At 37.4% G+C, this 17844-nt stretch overlaps 1 protein-coding gene across 1 annotated transcript; it reads right to left on the bottom strand.

Moving 5' to 3' along the window:
• Positions 1 to 191: 191 nt before the first annotated feature.
• On the bottom strand, positions 192 to 14381 carry LOC131986243 (adhesion G-protein coupled receptor G2). The gene is made up of 25 exons (XM_059351096.1): positions 14334 to 14381; positions 13606 to 13673; positions 13157 to 13502; positions 11937 to 11973; positions 11605 to 11735; positions 9450 to 9497; positions 9285 to 9352; positions 9140 to 9183; positions 8999 to 9038; positions 8420 to 8454; positions 8201 to 8328; positions 7961 to 8078; positions 7578 to 7828; positions 6827 to 7028; positions 6341 to 6497; positions 5094 to 5258; positions 4795 to 4917; positions 4479 to 4524; positions 4287 to 4390; positions 4065 to 4189; positions 2936 to 3307; positions 2558 to 2841; positions 1475 to 1576; positions 1210 to 1380; positions 192 to 717 (listed from the first exon to the last, which is right to left on the bottom strand). The coding sequence occupies exons 3-25, from the start codon at positions 13476 to 13478 to the stop codon at positions 617 to 619; spliced, it is 3174 nt and encodes a 1057-aa protein (XP_059207079.1). The 5' UTR covers positions 13479 to 13502; positions 13606 to 13673; positions 14334 to 14381; the 3' UTR covers positions 192 to 616.
• Positions 14382 to 17844: the final 3463 nt, after the last annotated feature.

Below are 17844 nucleotides of genomic sequence, written 5' to 3' on the forward strand. Positions count from 1 at the left end.
TGACTTTTTGTTTTCTCTCCAAAAGAAATAGAATTGATAAATTATAATCACCTTTGGAGTATTTTAAGCATCAAGTATGAACAGTGAGCAGCAATACGATGTAGATACAGCCATTTATTAAAGGTTCGACAGTTGTTAGTGTGCCAGTCTGTTGCTCTAATAAGTTATGAAACTTTCAGGATGTTATTCTTTTTATTATATCAGAATAAAACAGTATGCTATCCAAACATTAAGGAATTTCAACAAAGTGCTTTTGCAGCTAAATCAACTTGAACATGTTATTAGAAATTAAGATGTAAGGTTTATTTGTGGCACACAGGACTTTTTGGATTAAAATTGCCATGGTGCCCCGGCTGTATGATGCTGTATTAGTCAGTTAGCTTGTCCTGATAATGACTTATTGACGATGAGTGCAACACACTGCTGGAATATGACTTATTTTATTGATTGCATCACTGTACAAAAGGTTCAGGTTCCTTGTGCAAGAAAAGTATGAATATAGAAAAGTGTGTAAAAATCAAGTGCAATGAATAATGTAGGACATGTAATTGGGCAGTATATAAATTACTTTCTATTAACATTATATACATTTTTTTAAAGAGTTGTTCTTTCTGGATTAGGTAGATCGGTGTCTGTATTGCCTGTTGATCTCGTTGAGCACCACGTCCATACTGGGGTCTTCATCCGCTGTGATTGCTCTGTCATCAAATGGGCTCCCTGTAACACAGCACTACTGTATTATTTCTATTTTTGTCAAAGCATTGATTAATTGCCTAGTCATTGTGTGAATTTGACATATTTTCTTTTGCTTCTGATGTATCTTTTTTTCTTCTATCTTCTATATTTTATGTGACAGTGAGCTCCTGGCTACTCTCAAAACAAAATGTGTTTAAACACACATTTAACTTATTTTTGTGAGTCACAATATCCTTTTTATCCCCCCTCCAATACTAGTATATCAATATATAAATATTAAATGATAACATTGCAGTCTACTGGCTGCCTTGTTTGCAGTTTTAATCCGGTTAGCACTCATCACACGAGGAAACTAATGCATGTCAAATCAAGGTAAAAGCAGAAGCTTGTTTTTGAGTCCCGCTACTCAGCCCTACCTAAAGCTTATGTTAATTGTAAAAAATCATAATCAAATTTGACTAAATAGTGACTAAATCATACACTAAATCCATCAGTCAGGTTGCTGTAACTCACCAATGCCATTACTCTGCTCTGAAGAGTCATTGACGAGGAAAGTAGTGGAGCTGGATGAGTTGTTGGATTTGGAGGACTTGTTGGACTTGGAGGACTTGGAGGATTCAAGAGATGTCAGTCTGGTCATCGAAGACTTCTTTACAGTCTTCTGTGTTGCCGTGCGGCTCCATTCTGTAAAAAGAAAAGATAATAAGGGAATTGTAGCATAATCAGTGATGCATGACATGTAGGTTTTTGAAGGTTTCCATCCAGACTGATCTCTAACCTGAGTTTTCTGCTATCCTCAATCTGCCGCAGCACAGGTAGGTCCTCCACTGCTTCCTCACAACTTCTTTCACCGCGCAGTAGAACACAAATATAAAGAAACCTAAAAAACAGAAATGGCATTTATATGAATTTTCCATGCATACATCTTCTCCCACTTAGAGCAGCTTTGTCCACTATTTTTTAAGCCATTTGATCACAAAATGCCCAATGTACGTCATTTGGTAAAAACATGTTAGCCGACAAGGAAAAGAAATATTCTGTGGAGCCTTGTTACCACTGTAGTGGTAAATAAGTCTGAGTAAAGGTTCTGTTGTGAGTGTGTGACTGTCTGGTGCACAAATGTGATGCTTTCATGCAAATATGTGTGTTCTGTGATGACTCATGATTCAGCTACAGACCACAGCCTACATTAAGAGACAAGATGGCTCTTCCAACCACCCACAGCAGACAGCACATGGCACTCAAAGGTCAGTTTTAAAATCAAGAATTGAATCATCTGAAGGTCGTAAGTAGCGGTGGGCAGGCAATTTTTTGTAAACTCTTCATTTTGTTTATTTTAAGTAAGGGAAGTTAGTGATTGTGCAATATAATGTTTTGAAGTTAGGGAACTCTTAGTTTGTTTTGTTGGCCTTAGCTCACCCTGAGGTAATTGAAGATTCACTTTTTTCTAGCTATAAGAAAATGTAAAAAATTAAATTTGGTATACATTCAGTTTTAGCCTCTGTGGCTGCTTAGGACTTGGGAAAATTTCTGACTTTACTTATTTTCATGTTGTGCAACATATTTTATGTTTTATTGTTCTCCAACTGTCTTCATCACGCAACAAACTTTAAGGTTTACTCCAGCCACCCAAAATTGTCAGATTTTCCCATTTTTAAGTTGCATAGCACAGGCAGAGTAGGAATATTATTACGTAAAGCACATTACTAATCATGAAACCTACTTTTGTTATCTTGTGCTGAGGAAGAGTTCATAGAATGAACGTTTGGCTGACGGATGTGCTAAAATTAAATCCATCCCACAATAATCTGGATTGATCTAATCCCAAATAAGATATCCCCAATAATGGTCTTCAACTCACCTTGTAAGGAGTTAAAGATGGCAAAGAGGTACATAAATGCCAGGTTAACAGGCCCCCAGGCGAAAAATGCAAAGCCCCAGGTGAGGCCCAGGAGTAGGGTTATCCCCGCCACACTGCGCACGTCCTGCAGCGTGGTGCGGTGCTGCACATTCTGAGGGTTCTGCCTCTTTATCCGACACAGCTGGACCAATACCACAACAAACATGGCAAGGTTGAAGAGAAAAATGATGCAAAAATAGGCCACCACTGCCACGTAGAAGGCAATGTCATTTTTCAGCCAACAACTGTTGAAGAGGATGGCCGAGAATTACGGGATTAGACGTTTGTTATTGCAGGTTTCATGTAGGTATTTGAACTGTATAACAGCATAATACTCACAAGTCATCACTCGAACCATCAGAAAACTTTCCATAGGAGACAAGACCATAGTTATCCTTGTCAATGGCAATGACAATAATGACCACAATCATGGGGACACCCCAGCCGACCAGTGAGAACTTCAGCATGTAGCGAGATATGTGGCTATTGAAGACTTTGACGAGGGCCAGGTACATGTGGACGGCCTCGAGTCCCATCCAGGTGAAGCTAACCAGCAGGAAGTAGTGCAGGAACCAGGCGGTGGAGATGCAGAGGCCCACGGCTTGTGGGTAGAGGGCCAGCCACGCATCCACCAGGAAGACGAGGTTCAGCAGCAGCAGAGCCATGCACAGTTGGATCAGGATTTTGGATGGAATGTCCTTTCGTAGCTTCCTGCAGTGTTTGGATAGTTGAGACAAAACAAAGCATCTCAGTGGAGTGTTTTCTTTTTTTTGTAATTTACTTTTTATTGGTTTTTGAAATGAACAAACAAACAATCAACATGAAGACCTATAGACAAATACAGAAAATATCAAAGAAAAAAGTAAAAGTGTACAAAAGGGGATTGGAAAACACCCAAAATTAAATGAATAAATAAAATAAAATAAAAAGGGGAAAGGTACAAAGAAATTAAAGTATTCTGATCGTCCAATCTGAGATTACCTGAAATCCGGTTTTATGGTAGAGACATATGTAATCAATTTTTGCCAATTTTCAATAAATACCTCTTTTTGTGTTCTTAAATTGAAAGTAATTCTTTCCATTACAAAGATACTGTACACAATATTGATCCATTCATCTGCACTAGGTGCCTCCCTCCTCAGCCATTTCTTTGTTATCGATTTCTTACAGGCCACCAATAATATTCTAAGTAAATATTTATCTTTATTCCTCCACTCCAGTTCCTCTAGATCCACTAAATATAATAAATTGAAACAAAAAGTTATTTTTGTTGAAAACACAGTCTCTAGAATTTGATGTACGCTCAACCAAAATGGGGCCACAACAGGGCAACACCAGAATATGTGATAGTGTGGAGTGTTTTCAATAAGCAATGTTAAAAAAGATTTGTGACCTATAGTAGTAGTAGCCCTACATATAAGTGGTAACTATAAAATGTTTCATTTATCTTGTAGCTCTCGATACTCACCCAAAGGACAAGTAGGTGAGGAGGGTGATCGACAGGAAGATGGCAGAGATTCCACAGCCGATATATGTGATGAAGGTCAGGATGGTGGCCTGGAGACGACTAGTTAGAGGCTCTCTGGCGAGATCCTGTACAACAACAACAAGAAAGTAACAGCAGAGTGGAAAAGTGTTTACAGAGTAAAAGAATACATGAAAACATTTAGAAAAATCCTTATATCCTCACCAGCAGTATTGCAAAACTGGTCAAATGGTTGCAGCCACAAATGGTCTCATTGTCCGTGCTGTTTCGGACAGAACAGCCTCTTGGATTCCAGCCACCTGATCCATCTGCCGTTTGAAAATGATAGATTAACCGTATATTTTTTTTCTTTGCTTACATTCACTTAATGTGTATAGACATGGTTGGAAAACTTACCATTTCTTGTAAAGTCCCAGAAAACACATGTAGCCACAAAATTAGCCTGTAGTTTAGGAAAAGGTACAAGAGCTGCTATCAATTTACAAACTCTAATTTAACATCTTTTTTTTTCTCTGTTCAGAATGATCGCTAAAACTCTGACATGTTGTGGGCTACCTCTATTTAAAGGCAGCTGCTAAAATGTTAAAATGTTAATAAAACAGTTTTTTTTACAAATTATATATATATATATATATATATATATATATATATATATATAATAGTATATAATAATATATATATATATATATAAATAAAATAAAAACAGACTTACTGGAACAGGCTCTATGTTTCTCAGATGAATTACCACATCATCCTCCAGTCTTGATATTGAGAAATTGGCCACACTTGCTCCAAGGATCCCGCTATTGAGTTTGCGTTCTCTCAAAGATCTGTCCTGCATGGACATTCGGAGACAACACAAGAAACACAAGTTGTCAGTTTGCAGGAACAATGGTATAGCATGCAATTTAAAATATGGCTCATCTGTTTCCTTTAGAACTTAACTTAATCAGGGGCATAAAATTCAAACCATATTTCACTTTGAATGGGACGTTTGTTGAATGTATTGACCTGGTACACTGTGCTCTCCTGGTAAAAATTAAACTGCACTCTGGAGACCTGCTGCTGTTGCTCACTGGTCAGGTCCTGTGTGAGAGAGGGGGGCAGCCTGATGGAGCCCTGAGGGATGGAGGAGTCTGCTCTCACACTCCTTCTGGGCCGTGTATCCCCTTTGACCTGCAACACACATGGGACATGAACACACAGGCTTACAACTAGATTTCACCATCAGAGACTTTCATTCCACTCTTTTTTTATGTGGGGCAACTGACAACAATCTGTCAGCAATCATTATTTGCAATAGCTGAGCTGCAACCAATTTCTTGCTCCATGCCACGTTCACAAAAACAAGTGTAATCCAGGGATGAACCCTTAGAAATCATATTAAAAAATGACAGTCAGTGTGATGAAAGGGAGGAGGCTGACCTTAAATGTTTTCATGCAGAAACAGAAACAGCCTTTTCACATTTGGAGACTTCTTTCAAATTAAATTAATTGAATTAATGAATTAAAACTGATGCTTTGATGTGTAAGCCTGCATTTCTTATTTGAGTAGGAGCCACTTCAGTCCAGTGTTTGTTTGTTTGTTTTTTAAATGGGTTACAAGATAGAAACCACTGATTTAACAAATGTATAGCACTGTACAAAAGTCTTAGGCAGGTGTGAAAAAAATCCTAGAAGAATTGATGCTGGTTTGAAGGCAAAAGGGTGATCACATCAAATATCAAATATTGATTTGTTTTTTTTTATTACATTACATTACATTACATGTCATTTAGCAGACGCTTTTGTCCAAAGCGACTTACAATAATTGCATTCAACCTGATGATTCATGATTCATGATTATTCTGTTCACTGACTTTGCATTTTGTTAATTGGTAAAAATAAACACATTTGCATTTCTATTTTTGAAAGCGTTCTTATTTTACAGTATGTTTTCACACTTGCCTAAAACTTGCACAGTACTGTATATGTGTTAAAAAATGTAGTGTAGTTGAAGTGTTAAATAGCCTAAAATGAAAATACTGAAGTACAACTAGTTTTAAATTGTAATTAAAAAGATTCCTATTCAGTATTTCACATTTGATTTTAACCTTAAAGTCCCCCCCCCCCCCCCCCCCCCCCCCCCCCCCCTTCCTGTTGTTCTAAGACATCAATATCTGCTGTAAAATAAGCTGTTAAAGCATCATAAATGCTTTGATGTATGACTGACACAATACTTCCGCCAGCTGTAACAAACTAGACTGTTTATGTCATACCTCTACATCACTGGGGTCTTTGATGGTGAAGAATGTTTCCTGAAAGTTGGAGCCATCTGCTGGTTTCACAGACAGAGCCACAGCCGGGGACAAGAGGGTCTGAGGTTCTCTATCGATGACCAGCTTCAACCCCACTGTATCAACAATCCCTATGATTCTGAGGGAAAAAAGAAAAGAATTGGTAATGTGCAAAATCTGAGCAATTAGTGCAATTCAGTGGTTGCCAACCCCTTTGTCGTGGACTAGAACGAGAACATTTGCTGGTGTGAGGAAGTGATATGATTTGTTAAAGAAATATGAAGAATTATGTGGTAATTACATTAAACTGAAACTTGTTCTTACCCTCAAATACGACCCATAGGAGTTAATATAATTTTTAATAATTAATAATTATATATAAACTAACTAAAAAACTTAACTAAAAAACAGTTTAAAGTTTAACATTACACAATATTTTGAAGAATATCAAATAAATTAATGTATGACCTGTTGGAGGAGTCAGACAGCACCTCAGGGGGGGCACCCAGCAGATTGCTAACGATGTGGACCGAGGTGTTCCCCAGCGCCAGGCTGACAGTCGGGCCGGACAATAGTCTCTCCAGCTGAGACACCAGCTGAGCCACCTGGCTGGAGTTCAGCTTGGACACGTCTCTGGTCAGCTCAAGCAGTGCATTGGCTTGGCCGTCAACTGTAATCAACACAATTTAAAGGGGACATTTTAATGATGTTCAAATCTTGTAAATGTTGCACACAACAACATGGTCTCACAGAAATCCGTGAAATAGCCACGGATTTTGCTTAACTCAAAATCCGTGGAATAGCCATGGAATTGCTCAAATTTCCGTGAAACTGACACGGATTTCGCTACAATGCAAGTTAATGACAGTCATATCCCGTGGCTATTCCAACACACAAAGTGATTATGTACATTCACTGAGTTAATATTTAGAAAATAAAACATATATAAGTCAAAATATTGATTTTTCACTAAAAATGAGAGAACTGTCCGCCATGTTTTTTGTTCTGACCGCCGGGACCTTGAAAGTCACGTGACTTGGAACAAACCAATAGCCACGGGATATGACTTTCATTAACTTGCATTGTAGCGAAATCCGTGTCAGTTTCACGGAAATTTGAGCAATTCCGTGGCTATTCCATGGATTTTGAGTTAAGCGAAATCCGTGGCTATTTCACAGATTTCTGTGAGACCAGGTTCCACACAATGCTGGTAACAAACCTGTGAGGTTAGACGCAGGGGTGGTGGCGTTAGGAGCTTGAGCTGTTGTGTTCAATGGGGATGAAGTAACATTTACAGACGAGGTGGTGGTGTTTGGAGCTTGGGTTGTTGTGTTCAGTGGGGATGAAGTAACATTTACAGTCGAGGTGGTGGTGTTAGGTTGTGTGACTGTCACATTTGGGCTTGGGGTGGTAGATGCCATATGAACACAGTGCTCATCCAGCTGCACAACCAATTTTTTATCATTTGGGCTATAAAGAAAAGGGACAAATTAGGAAATTTTACATCAGATAATACATTTTGATCAACCACAATACAAACAGCTCTTAAAAGATTAAGTAAAGTCAGTGCACCAGATAGAGTTATGAGAAAATCATACAAACCAGCTGAAGGGGAATGTGTCTATTTCTGGACAAGAGTCAGCAGGCTTTGGGTTAATGTCAGGCCAAATTAAAGTGGATATTAGTGGATCATCGCTGACTTCAAAATCTCCACAAATTGCTGTGTGACATAACAGAGAAAACACAAATGTGGCGTTTTACAGTTCATACCTGCAACTATTTTCTTGGCTGCATGACCTGATGTTTAATTGACTTGTTTCCCTGAACGTAATATACACACACCTGCTCTGGTCACTGCTCCATTGTAAGTGATTTTTGTCTCGGATTGAAACACATTCATCACGGCCTTTGACACGTTACAGACAGGAACCACATGGCCAAAGCGTAAAATCACTTTGCAGCTTTGACGACTAGGATTAAATTGCACAGATGTCAGTCACTGTTCAAACGTGTCAATACACATTAATATTGCTGCAAAGATAAAAATATGATTAGACTCACTTTGATGCTGTCTCTACACATTCAACATTGGAAGCCTGAGGAGAAATGTTCATTTTAGTCAAGTGATTATGTTAGTATCATGTTAAAATATGCTTTGTATACAAGATGCATTTTTGTGCATTGAAAGATAAGAAAATGTCCCTAAAACATGTTGTTTGTGCTTCAAGTGTCAATTAAGTGCCAAATGTTTTATTTCCTGAACATTCAAGCAGTGTAACACAAAAAAATGTCAAAAAGTGTCATAAAATTGCAGTGAATGCATTTTTGTGTGGTGTGAGGTGTCAATATTTCAGTTAACATTTCAATTAGCTGGTCGATGTATCAAAAAACAATATTTATTAATCCCTTGCTTTTAGATAATGCAGCAGAAATGGATTGATAACATTTCGATACGTTGTGCTCAATAGTCAAAATAGTCAATAGGCAGAAATATGTTACTTAACTTGAATCCTTTTCTTAACAACTGCCTTTGGAGTGGCTAATTTGAATTTGTATTGTTTAAATTTAATTGAAAAACTAACTAAAATGTGTTAAAATTGAAAGTTTATGCAAATTATTACACTTGTGGTTGTGCATTACCTTGTATTCAGATGCAATGTTGGACAATGGACATGATGCACTGCAAAGGAACATTACAAAGGTGGTGATTTATTTTTAAATTGATTAAAGGGTATTTATTAATTTACAATTTGTTTATGTTTGGAAAAACAGCAAACTCACTCAGCACTTGAAGGGCAGGTTGTTTGTGATTTTAGATTCGAAAGCTGTAAAGATAGACGAGTATTAGGATATGCAAGATAGCAGAAATATAATAAAATATACACCTACAGATGCCCGAATGTTTGAGGTAAGTGTGTAAACTTACCACGGTTGAGACATATAAACCGTTTATCGTAGAATCTTGTATTGAAATTTTAAATGTGTAGTATGCATCTGAAAACAAAGAAACAATATTCACTTGTAATACACTTTCTGACTGTATTTATTCAGATAGCAATCTGGCGGTTTTGTTAGGTGATAAATTACTTACCAGTTGCACTGCAGTAAGCAGAGCAGCTGCAGGTGTTGTTTTCCTTATCTGAAACAAAGTTAAAGCAAACTGGTTTATTGGATTTAAATGCTAGTGTAAACGACAAGGTCTACTGGCTATCTATAAGTATTAACTGGCTGTCACATTAGACGAGAAAGGGTAAAATACTGTTAAGATGTTGTGTAGTGGGTCAACCAAGGGTGTATCCAGCTTTTGTTATTCAGTTAATTCCTAATTTATCTGTGAAGCTCACTTTGCTTGTGCTCTATTGAGAAAGATGCTTTTTACCACCAGTGCTATGGCCATTGGTTTATCACAAGAGCTCTGATTTATGGGGGGATATATTGTTAGAAACTCACTGCATCCAGACCAAAACAAAACAAGATAGAGCATGTAAACTAGTTACTTTTAGCAGTATTGGCAAGGAAATGTGTCACCTTCAGGCAGCATCACGCTAGTTGTTTCCCCGTTTCTAGTGTTTATGCTAAGCTATGCTAACTGGCATACCAGTGGTCACAAGACTTGACTGGAGTCAGACTTGGCACATTCAAGGACTTGAGACCCAAGAATTTCTCTTTGACTTGGCATTCCTACTTAAGAATGTACTTGGGCTTGAGACAAATTTATTTAAAAGGGACTTTATCTGCATTTTTCTAGATATTGATTGAATATGTTTTTTTTTATTTTTTTATCTTTGGAACACAATTGGCAGACTTTCTTTAAAATATGCACACTCACAAACCTGGCAACCCAGGAGGCAGCAGAGGCAGCTATCATGGATGCAGCTAGTCAAATAGTAGTTTTATGAAGAATTATGTTACAATATTAAGAAGAAAACAGCTGTATACAAGGTATTCAGCTTAAAAAAATGTGACCTACACAACACCCGGCGTCATCCATAACTACAAAACCCACAAAGAAAGGTAATTTTCGTGAATGTGTGTGTGTTTTTTTATTTAATTTAGCTAACTAAGTAGCTAGTTATACTCATACTATAACTTCAGAGCTTCAATTTACTCTGTCGTTTATTTAGAAAGCTTGTTATTACTTGCCCTGAAATGAAACATTTCAGTAAAATGTGCAAGGTGTAAGCAGACTGCAACGGTTTTTGTTAATGAAAAAAAAACTTTTTTAACCACTTTCTTTCAAGGGATTTAATGTCAAAAATGACCGGTAACGTCTAATTTCCTCAATACATTTTATGATGAAACGAAATATTTCACTACATATTTCAATTTGATTTATTTTGTAATTAGCTTGCTTTCAGACTGTGACATGTTGTGTAATTAATGAAGTAAATTAGAAGCTACAACAAGTATGAATATATATATAAATAATCCCTTGTTTTAAGATAATATAGAAGAAATGGCTTGATAACATTTAGATTAGTCTTGGTCTAGCAAATAGTTCAAATAGTCTTTGGACAGAAATGTGTCCCCAGAAACTGAATTTTAATACTGTATATTTACATTTAACTCTCGTTAACTTGAATAATTATCGATCTCCTCCTGAAACTCTTAGCAAAAAGGGATATTTCCCAATGAGTAATCAATTCCTTGGACTTTCTTTTACATATTAATAATGTGCAATGTCTTTGTTGACAGTGTTCGTCAGTTAGTGATAAGGGGCTGAATACTTCCTTTCTGACTTTCTGTGGTTTGAAGGTGTTTAAGGCAAATGTTCAGAGCTCACCTCCACCACAGTTAGTTGAGTTGCTTTGAGAAACCTCATATGCAGGCCCAGAGTCTTCACTGTCAAAAGAAAGCCACATTTGATTAAAAAATGTGTCTAGCAGCCAACAACGTCATAAAAAAATGCAATATATTCAATAATACTGTATTTACCCTTAATCTTTTAGAAAACTTTGCAAAATACAACATATGAAGGGATATCCTGTTCTGTTAATTATGGTTGTTTTTAAGGATTGTAACATGTTATGTGTGTTACAATTAGGAAAAACAAACATTGTAAATTACAAACATCTTACCATGATGCACCAGTTGGGCCATTATAAGTGCAACTGTTTTGCTCTTGTATGTTGCTATCGCACCCACTTCCTATTGCACCTGTTTAATGACATGGGGTTGATTGCATTATGATAACTTGTTAGGTAGGTTATTATGCATTTCAGAGTATATTAGAGTGCAACACTCACCTATTCTATTTGCAGTCTTTCCCACCACTTGGATGTCAGAGGATGTTTTACTGGCGGCACAGAGCGCACGGAGGATACAACATGTAGGCACGCGCTGCTTCAGCTGCAGCGTCATGAAACACTTGGATCCTCTGAAGTACATGATCAGTGTGAACAACAAACAGATTTTTTATACTTATACTAGTCATTTGAAAATAGTTTATTTCACTCACCTTATTACAGGGTTTGTGGTGCATTCAACGTCAATATCCTGTTAAAATATAAATGAATCTTGATTCACATGATCCTTTTCACACACTGTAATCCACAGATACACTTAAAAGTTAACTTACTTGAAATAGCCCACTTGAACGGCCCTTCCTGACGACACTGAAAAATACATTGAGACAACACTAATGAAAAACCAGATTGGTTTAAAGCACGTCTATATCACTTCTAAAAGAAGACATATCACATTATGACCAGAGCCAACAATATGAATAGAACTCTTTTTGCAACCCAATTGAGGCCAGCATTATCTTGTTCATCCTAAATATAAGCAACAATGATGAAAATTAAACTTGGACCAAAATGTTCACTAATTCTTATCTAATCAACAGCAATAAACATACATTCATTGTTGCTTTAGGAAAATGTATCATATTTCATAATGAAAAATGATAAATTTACTGATCTGAAGTATTAGTAGTGGAGTAAATTTCGATAAGGGCCTTATCGTTTCTGCGGACAGGTCATTCTTATGACTCATCGCTTCTTGTGCTACTGCTACTCTACATATTTCAATGTCACATTTTTTTAGGGACAGGGTTGGCATACACCAGAATATGCTGCAATTCATTTTTTGCTTGTTCTTTCATCCAAGGTGTAGAAAAAGAAGCATTTTTGTACCAAATCACAAGTAACCTAAACACAAATACTTTCTCTGGATACCCTTTGTGGTCAAAACTGTGAGAATTTTCGTCTCCCTTTTGTTCATTCATTGGCATTCATTCATATTAGATTTGGCTGCAGTAATACCTGGTTTGTGTCGCACTGTCACCAATTTCTCGAGCTTTGCGCTCCTGTCTTGACTGACCGGGAGGTTTTTTATTTGTCCTTCCAGGAACGGCGTCAGGTAAAGTAGTTTCCCTGATGCTTTTTGTTGTTGCAGATGTAGTTTTGGTGCTTTTCGATGCTGTTGTTGTTTTAGGTGTAGTTTTGGTGGTTTTTGATGCTGTTGTTGTTGCAGATGTAATTTTGGTGCTTTTCGATGCTGTTGTTGTTTTAGGTGTAGTTTTGGTGCTTTTCGATGCTGTTGTTGTTTCAGGTGTAGTTTTGGTGGTTTTTGATGCTGTTGTTGTTGCAGATGTAGTTTTGGTACTTTTCGATGCTGTTGTTGTTTCGGGTGTAGTTGTGGTGCCTTTTGATGCTGTTGTTGTTTCAGGTGTAGTTGTGGTACTTTTTGATGCTGTTGTTGTTTCAGGTGTAGTTGTGGTACTTTTTGATGCTGTTGTTGTAAGTGTAGTTGCAGTGGTACTTTTCAATGTTGTTGTTTCAGGTGTAGTTGTGGTACTTTTTGATGCTGTCGTTGTAGGTGTAGTTGCAGTGGTGCTTTTTGATGCTGTTGATGTTGTAGGTGTAGTTATGGCGGTGCTTGTTAATGCTGTTGTTGAAGTTGTAGTTGTGACGGTGCTTTTTAACAGTGTTGATGTTGCAGTTGTAATTGCGGTGGTGTTTTTTAATGCTGTTGTTGCATCTGTAGCTGTACTGTAGCTTTGCAGGGTTGTTGTTGATGTTGTGAGTGTGGTCTTATATGAAGTGCTTGCAGATGTAGTTTGTGGAGAGGTAGGGGTGGCAGTTGTGTCTTCAGTGTTTGAAGACACGCAGCTCTGCATCTGGGATTGGAACGCAACCTCGAGCTGAGAAAAAGTACAATTCTCATTATGTTTAATCAAAGGCTAGAAACATCATATATCTGGTATTTTATTTAACGAGTAGTATATAACCAGTCTCCTAACATACCCATTCAGTGATTTCATCTTCAGTTTTCTGTTCTTTGACATCCACAGTGACATCAACAAAGTAGGATACTGTCATCAGAATGAAAGGCAGAATGTAGTTGAGGTGACAGATTTAAAAAATGGTCAAAATCAATGCAGCACAGATGGAGTTAACCAGGGGTAACCTAGATTATATTATACAACTGTTTTCGCAGGATGAGTTGTACTTTCCATAATTAGTAAACTGGTCTTAAAGGACAACTTCACTTTTTTTTTTTAAATTAATATTGCTTTTATTTATTTATTTTTAATCTTATACTGATAAGAATGCACTTCATTTTGTTGTACATGCGACCATGACAATAAAGATATTTTATCTATTCTATTCTATTTTTATTCTATTCAAACCTCACATAAACTTATGTTCATAATTTGATCCATTCGGTCGGGTAACATCTGGAAAGTCTAGAAGAGTTGCACAGTTGAATTATTTTATCCCCATTCAAGTTAGCGAAGCTGGAGGTAAGCCGGCTCAGCCGACAGAAGTCCCAGAAGAGCCATTGAAGAACTTTGAACTTTACTGGCTTCATGGGAAAACTTTTTTATTGTAATGAACTGGACCCTGTCTCCAATCCTTAATCCAGTTCGTCTTTATACATTCATGGTGAACTTAAAATAAGAGCAATTCATTTGGTTTCACTCCCAAACACTGGCCTCCTTCGTGAAAATCTGTTGATTTTGTGGGTTTACCTGGATTCTGTGTGTCTGTTGTAGTTCTGGAAAGAGGGGAAGGAGCAGGAAAGGTCTGAGAGAAAGCTTGGCCTGAAAGAAAGATTAATTATTTTTGTTTGCACAGATTGAATGTCAAAAGGAAAGGACTTCATTTCAGTTTGCCTGTAATTATTGTGACACTGGACATCATTGTAGACATTCTTGTATTTCAATTCATGGGGTTGACTGATATGTATACAGGTTTGTTATAGATTTTAAAGACTGAGACTGGACATTAATAATTAATAACAGGCAAATACATACATCAAATATAAATGTATCAACATATATATAAGAATGAACAAACAATCATTAAATATAGGATATCTTCTACATGATTTTTTTCTTGTTCCTTAAAAACAAAAGCAAATTAGGAAGCTCAGGTATATATGGCAGCTGGTCAAGGTTGTTTAGTTACATTCAGCTTTCTTCTTTTTGTTGTTTTTCCTTTTGGTCATATTTTTCCTCCAACAAAGAAGTTACAGCATTGTTGGGTTTTGTGTGATTAGGAAACAGCCATCAGACTAGAATTACAGGTTACAGAATAGGAGGTAAATTTAACATTTTCGTGTGTGTGTGTGTGTGTGTGTGTGTCATGACGAAACCATGAATGACTGGATTCCAGGCGTGTTAGACACCGTGGAGTTTATAAATAGAGGTGCAGAGTTGTCCGTCCAGATAAGGAAACCAGATGACAGACGCTGACACTCCATTGTCTGCAAACAACTCTAACGTGTCACAGCTGATGTCAGAGCATACCTGCCAATAGGATGACAAGCACAAGTTTGTGCAACCAGTGTAGCTGTTTGACACGTGAGCCTGAATTCTTCACTCTGTAATATAATAAAAAAAACAACCATTTAAAATGTTTATATGAAAATAAAACATTAATTCAATATTTAGCTCTTTTAAAGGGTCATCACCTACAAGAGATGCGGTCGGCATGCTCTATGTTTGGAGAGGCAGGCAGGAATACTGACATGGATGCTAAGCTATGTACTGCTGGAGTCAGAGGTAGCAACTAAACTAATGTTAGCCACCTAAAATATCAGTGTAGAGTGTTGAACCACATATAAATGTGTTGTGAACGTAAATGTTCACTTGCTTGCCTATGTACAAAGCGTGTTGCTGAAGGATTCCTCTTGAGGGGAACACCACATACCCTTAAACCTAATCACGTAAGGGCTCAAATAAAAGCACTGAAGCTTCTGAATTTACATGATGAAATGACAAACAAACATGGCGACACTCGAGAAGATCCAATTGTAGTTCTCAGATCGCGTTGGCATAAAAGTTGAAACCTGCCTCATTGACTCCTAAACCAAACGCGCCAGGTAAATGGCGAGTGGCGAGCAAGTGTCTCTCGTTTTGCCTATGCAACAAATACCTACACTACACTGCTCCTAGCGGTTATATGCATATTGCATCTCACAGGTGCGTGACTTTAATTGCTAAAGACGTGCACAACCAACGCTCCAAACCATGCAAGGTCATTTTACCTTGCAGAATGCAGGAGTTGCTGGTCTTCCGTTGCCTTTATTGGTTAGTTTGTTGGTGTTTTAAAGGGTTAGTTAAGATTGACCAAAGTCATACAATAATACAATTAAACTAACCAATGGGGGCAGCAGATAGAGTGGATTTACTCTTTTTGTCAATGAAGTATGGTGGCTTAGACAAGAGCATGTAGAATGGATTCAGATCCCCCTGCATTTCATTAACCAGGGCTGTCTGACAGCAAAGTAACAGTGGAAATATTGTAAATATAGTGAACATCGAAAGATTTTTTTTAGGTGCCTACCTTTTGCTACCTGGCACCTAACAGGTGCCAGGTACCTTTCTTGCCGATACGGGGGTTGTGCCGACAAGCATCTAGTCTAGCTAATGCACTGATTATGGATAAGTACCTCATACAACGTCATTTCAATTAATGCAAACTGTCATTATAATACCTATTGTTTAACAGCAAGCAGACAACAAAAGAGTGAGTCATACAAATAACTTCTCAGGCTTATCATGAGCACCCTTTTCCCATCACACCCAAGCCAATAAATGAAGGTCTGTCACGTTATTCTGTCGTAAAGATTTTTCTCTTTACTTTAGAACATTCAGTCAATTAACCGTATCTTGCACATTCCTCCTCAGACACACCTTTGAGTATAATCACAGCACAGTACAACAGAGTAAACACATTAGCTTTATCACAGTTTAGGGAAAGTGCCAACAGTAAAGTATAGCGAGTACATATTGCACTGTTTAGACACACATGGTGAATGTTTGCTTGGGCCACAGCTTTTTAGAGGGGCTTCTGTGGTAACAAAAGACATGTAATTCACTATACTTCTGCTTTTATATATTGACGTATTTAAAAAAATATAAAAGGATGTTATATTGTGGAATAAGTAAGGTCCAGGTATTGCTATACTACCTCAGTAATTTTAAAGACATTGTGGTATATCAGAAAAAAACTTAAATCCCCTCTGTTGTGAGTTTCACGCAGTGCTTCTTAAATATGGAGCCACAATGAGAATAAAAATCATTGCTCAGTGAGGGTAAAATCACCGCAAACATTTAAACAACAGCTGAAATCAACCCCTGACAGGAAAGACCCAGACGAAGTGACTGTTAGGAGTGATATCCAAAATATAGCTGATAGTGTTTAAGGAGAAGATGTTTTCTTGCCTTTTCATTTCGTAGAAGATAAAGTCCAAATTTTGCATCAACAGGACAAATCCACAGACCCATCCTTCCTCAGAAAGTTTTCTTTAGTCCCTTAATTCATTATAACCTGAGCATCATTGTACCACCAGTGTATTACTGGTGCATATCAGGTTTTCTTATGCTTTTAAAATGTTAATCAGTAAGTTGACATGTCACTTTACTCAAAGATCAAACATTCACAAACGCAGCCAGAAAGTCACAGAGTAAAAAACATAAAGCAAGACAGTCAGTATGACTAGAAAAACACTTATAAAACAACACTTAAACAGTTGAGAGTAGTTTAACTAATAAAGAAGACATTTATGTAGATAAACAGTATCTGAGAATAGCTTGGTAAAAGATCCAGACTAATACATAATAACTTAATTGAGACGCACCACCACCACCACCACCACCACCACTTTACCTGACGAAGGAAGCCAACATGTGCCAACATGAGGATCCATGAGAACAAATGCTTGGAGCTTTCATCATTTTGTCTTCATTTTGATGGAACATAACGTCCTGTAAGCAAATTCCAACCTTGAAAACAAAGCCAAACCACAAACTTTAGATGTACATTTTCTTCTCTGAGCCGTGTTGCTTCTTGTAGTCTGCTGTGTGAGTTCACTGTGACTTTGTCATGCATCTCAATAGCTGACACATGGGGCACGCCTTTCAAACCTGAACAGGTGGATGTCGCATGCATTCACTTTACCTTACTCTTGCTCAATAGTTATCCAGCTCCTGAACAGGACATTTAGATTTTACACAGATCAGAAAAGGGTCCACT

This window comes from Centropristis striata, chromosome 15, assembly GCF_030273125.1.
Source record: "Centropristis striata isolate RG_2023a ecotype Rhode Island chromosome 15, C.striata_1.0, whole genome shotgun sequence".
NCBI classification, from domain to species: Eukaryota; Metazoa; Chordata; class Actinopteri; order Perciformes; family Serranidae; genus Centropristis; species Centropristis striata.

Bases quoted from the DNA above. Each gene is read 5' to 3' on its own strand.
- LOC131986243 (XM_059351096.1), bottom strand. From the start codon at position 13,478: ATGCAGAGCTGCGTGTCTTCAAACACTGAAGACACAACTGCCACCCCT. The intron at 8,329-8,419 runs GTGAGTCTAATC...ATTTAATCCTAG, and splicing joins TGTGTAGAGACAGCATCAAA to TCGTCAAAGCTGCAAAGTGA. The intron at 4,525-4,794 runs GTAAGTCTGTTT...CCTAAACTACAG, and splicing joins GAAACATAGAGCCTGTTCCA to GCTAATTTTGTGGCTACATG.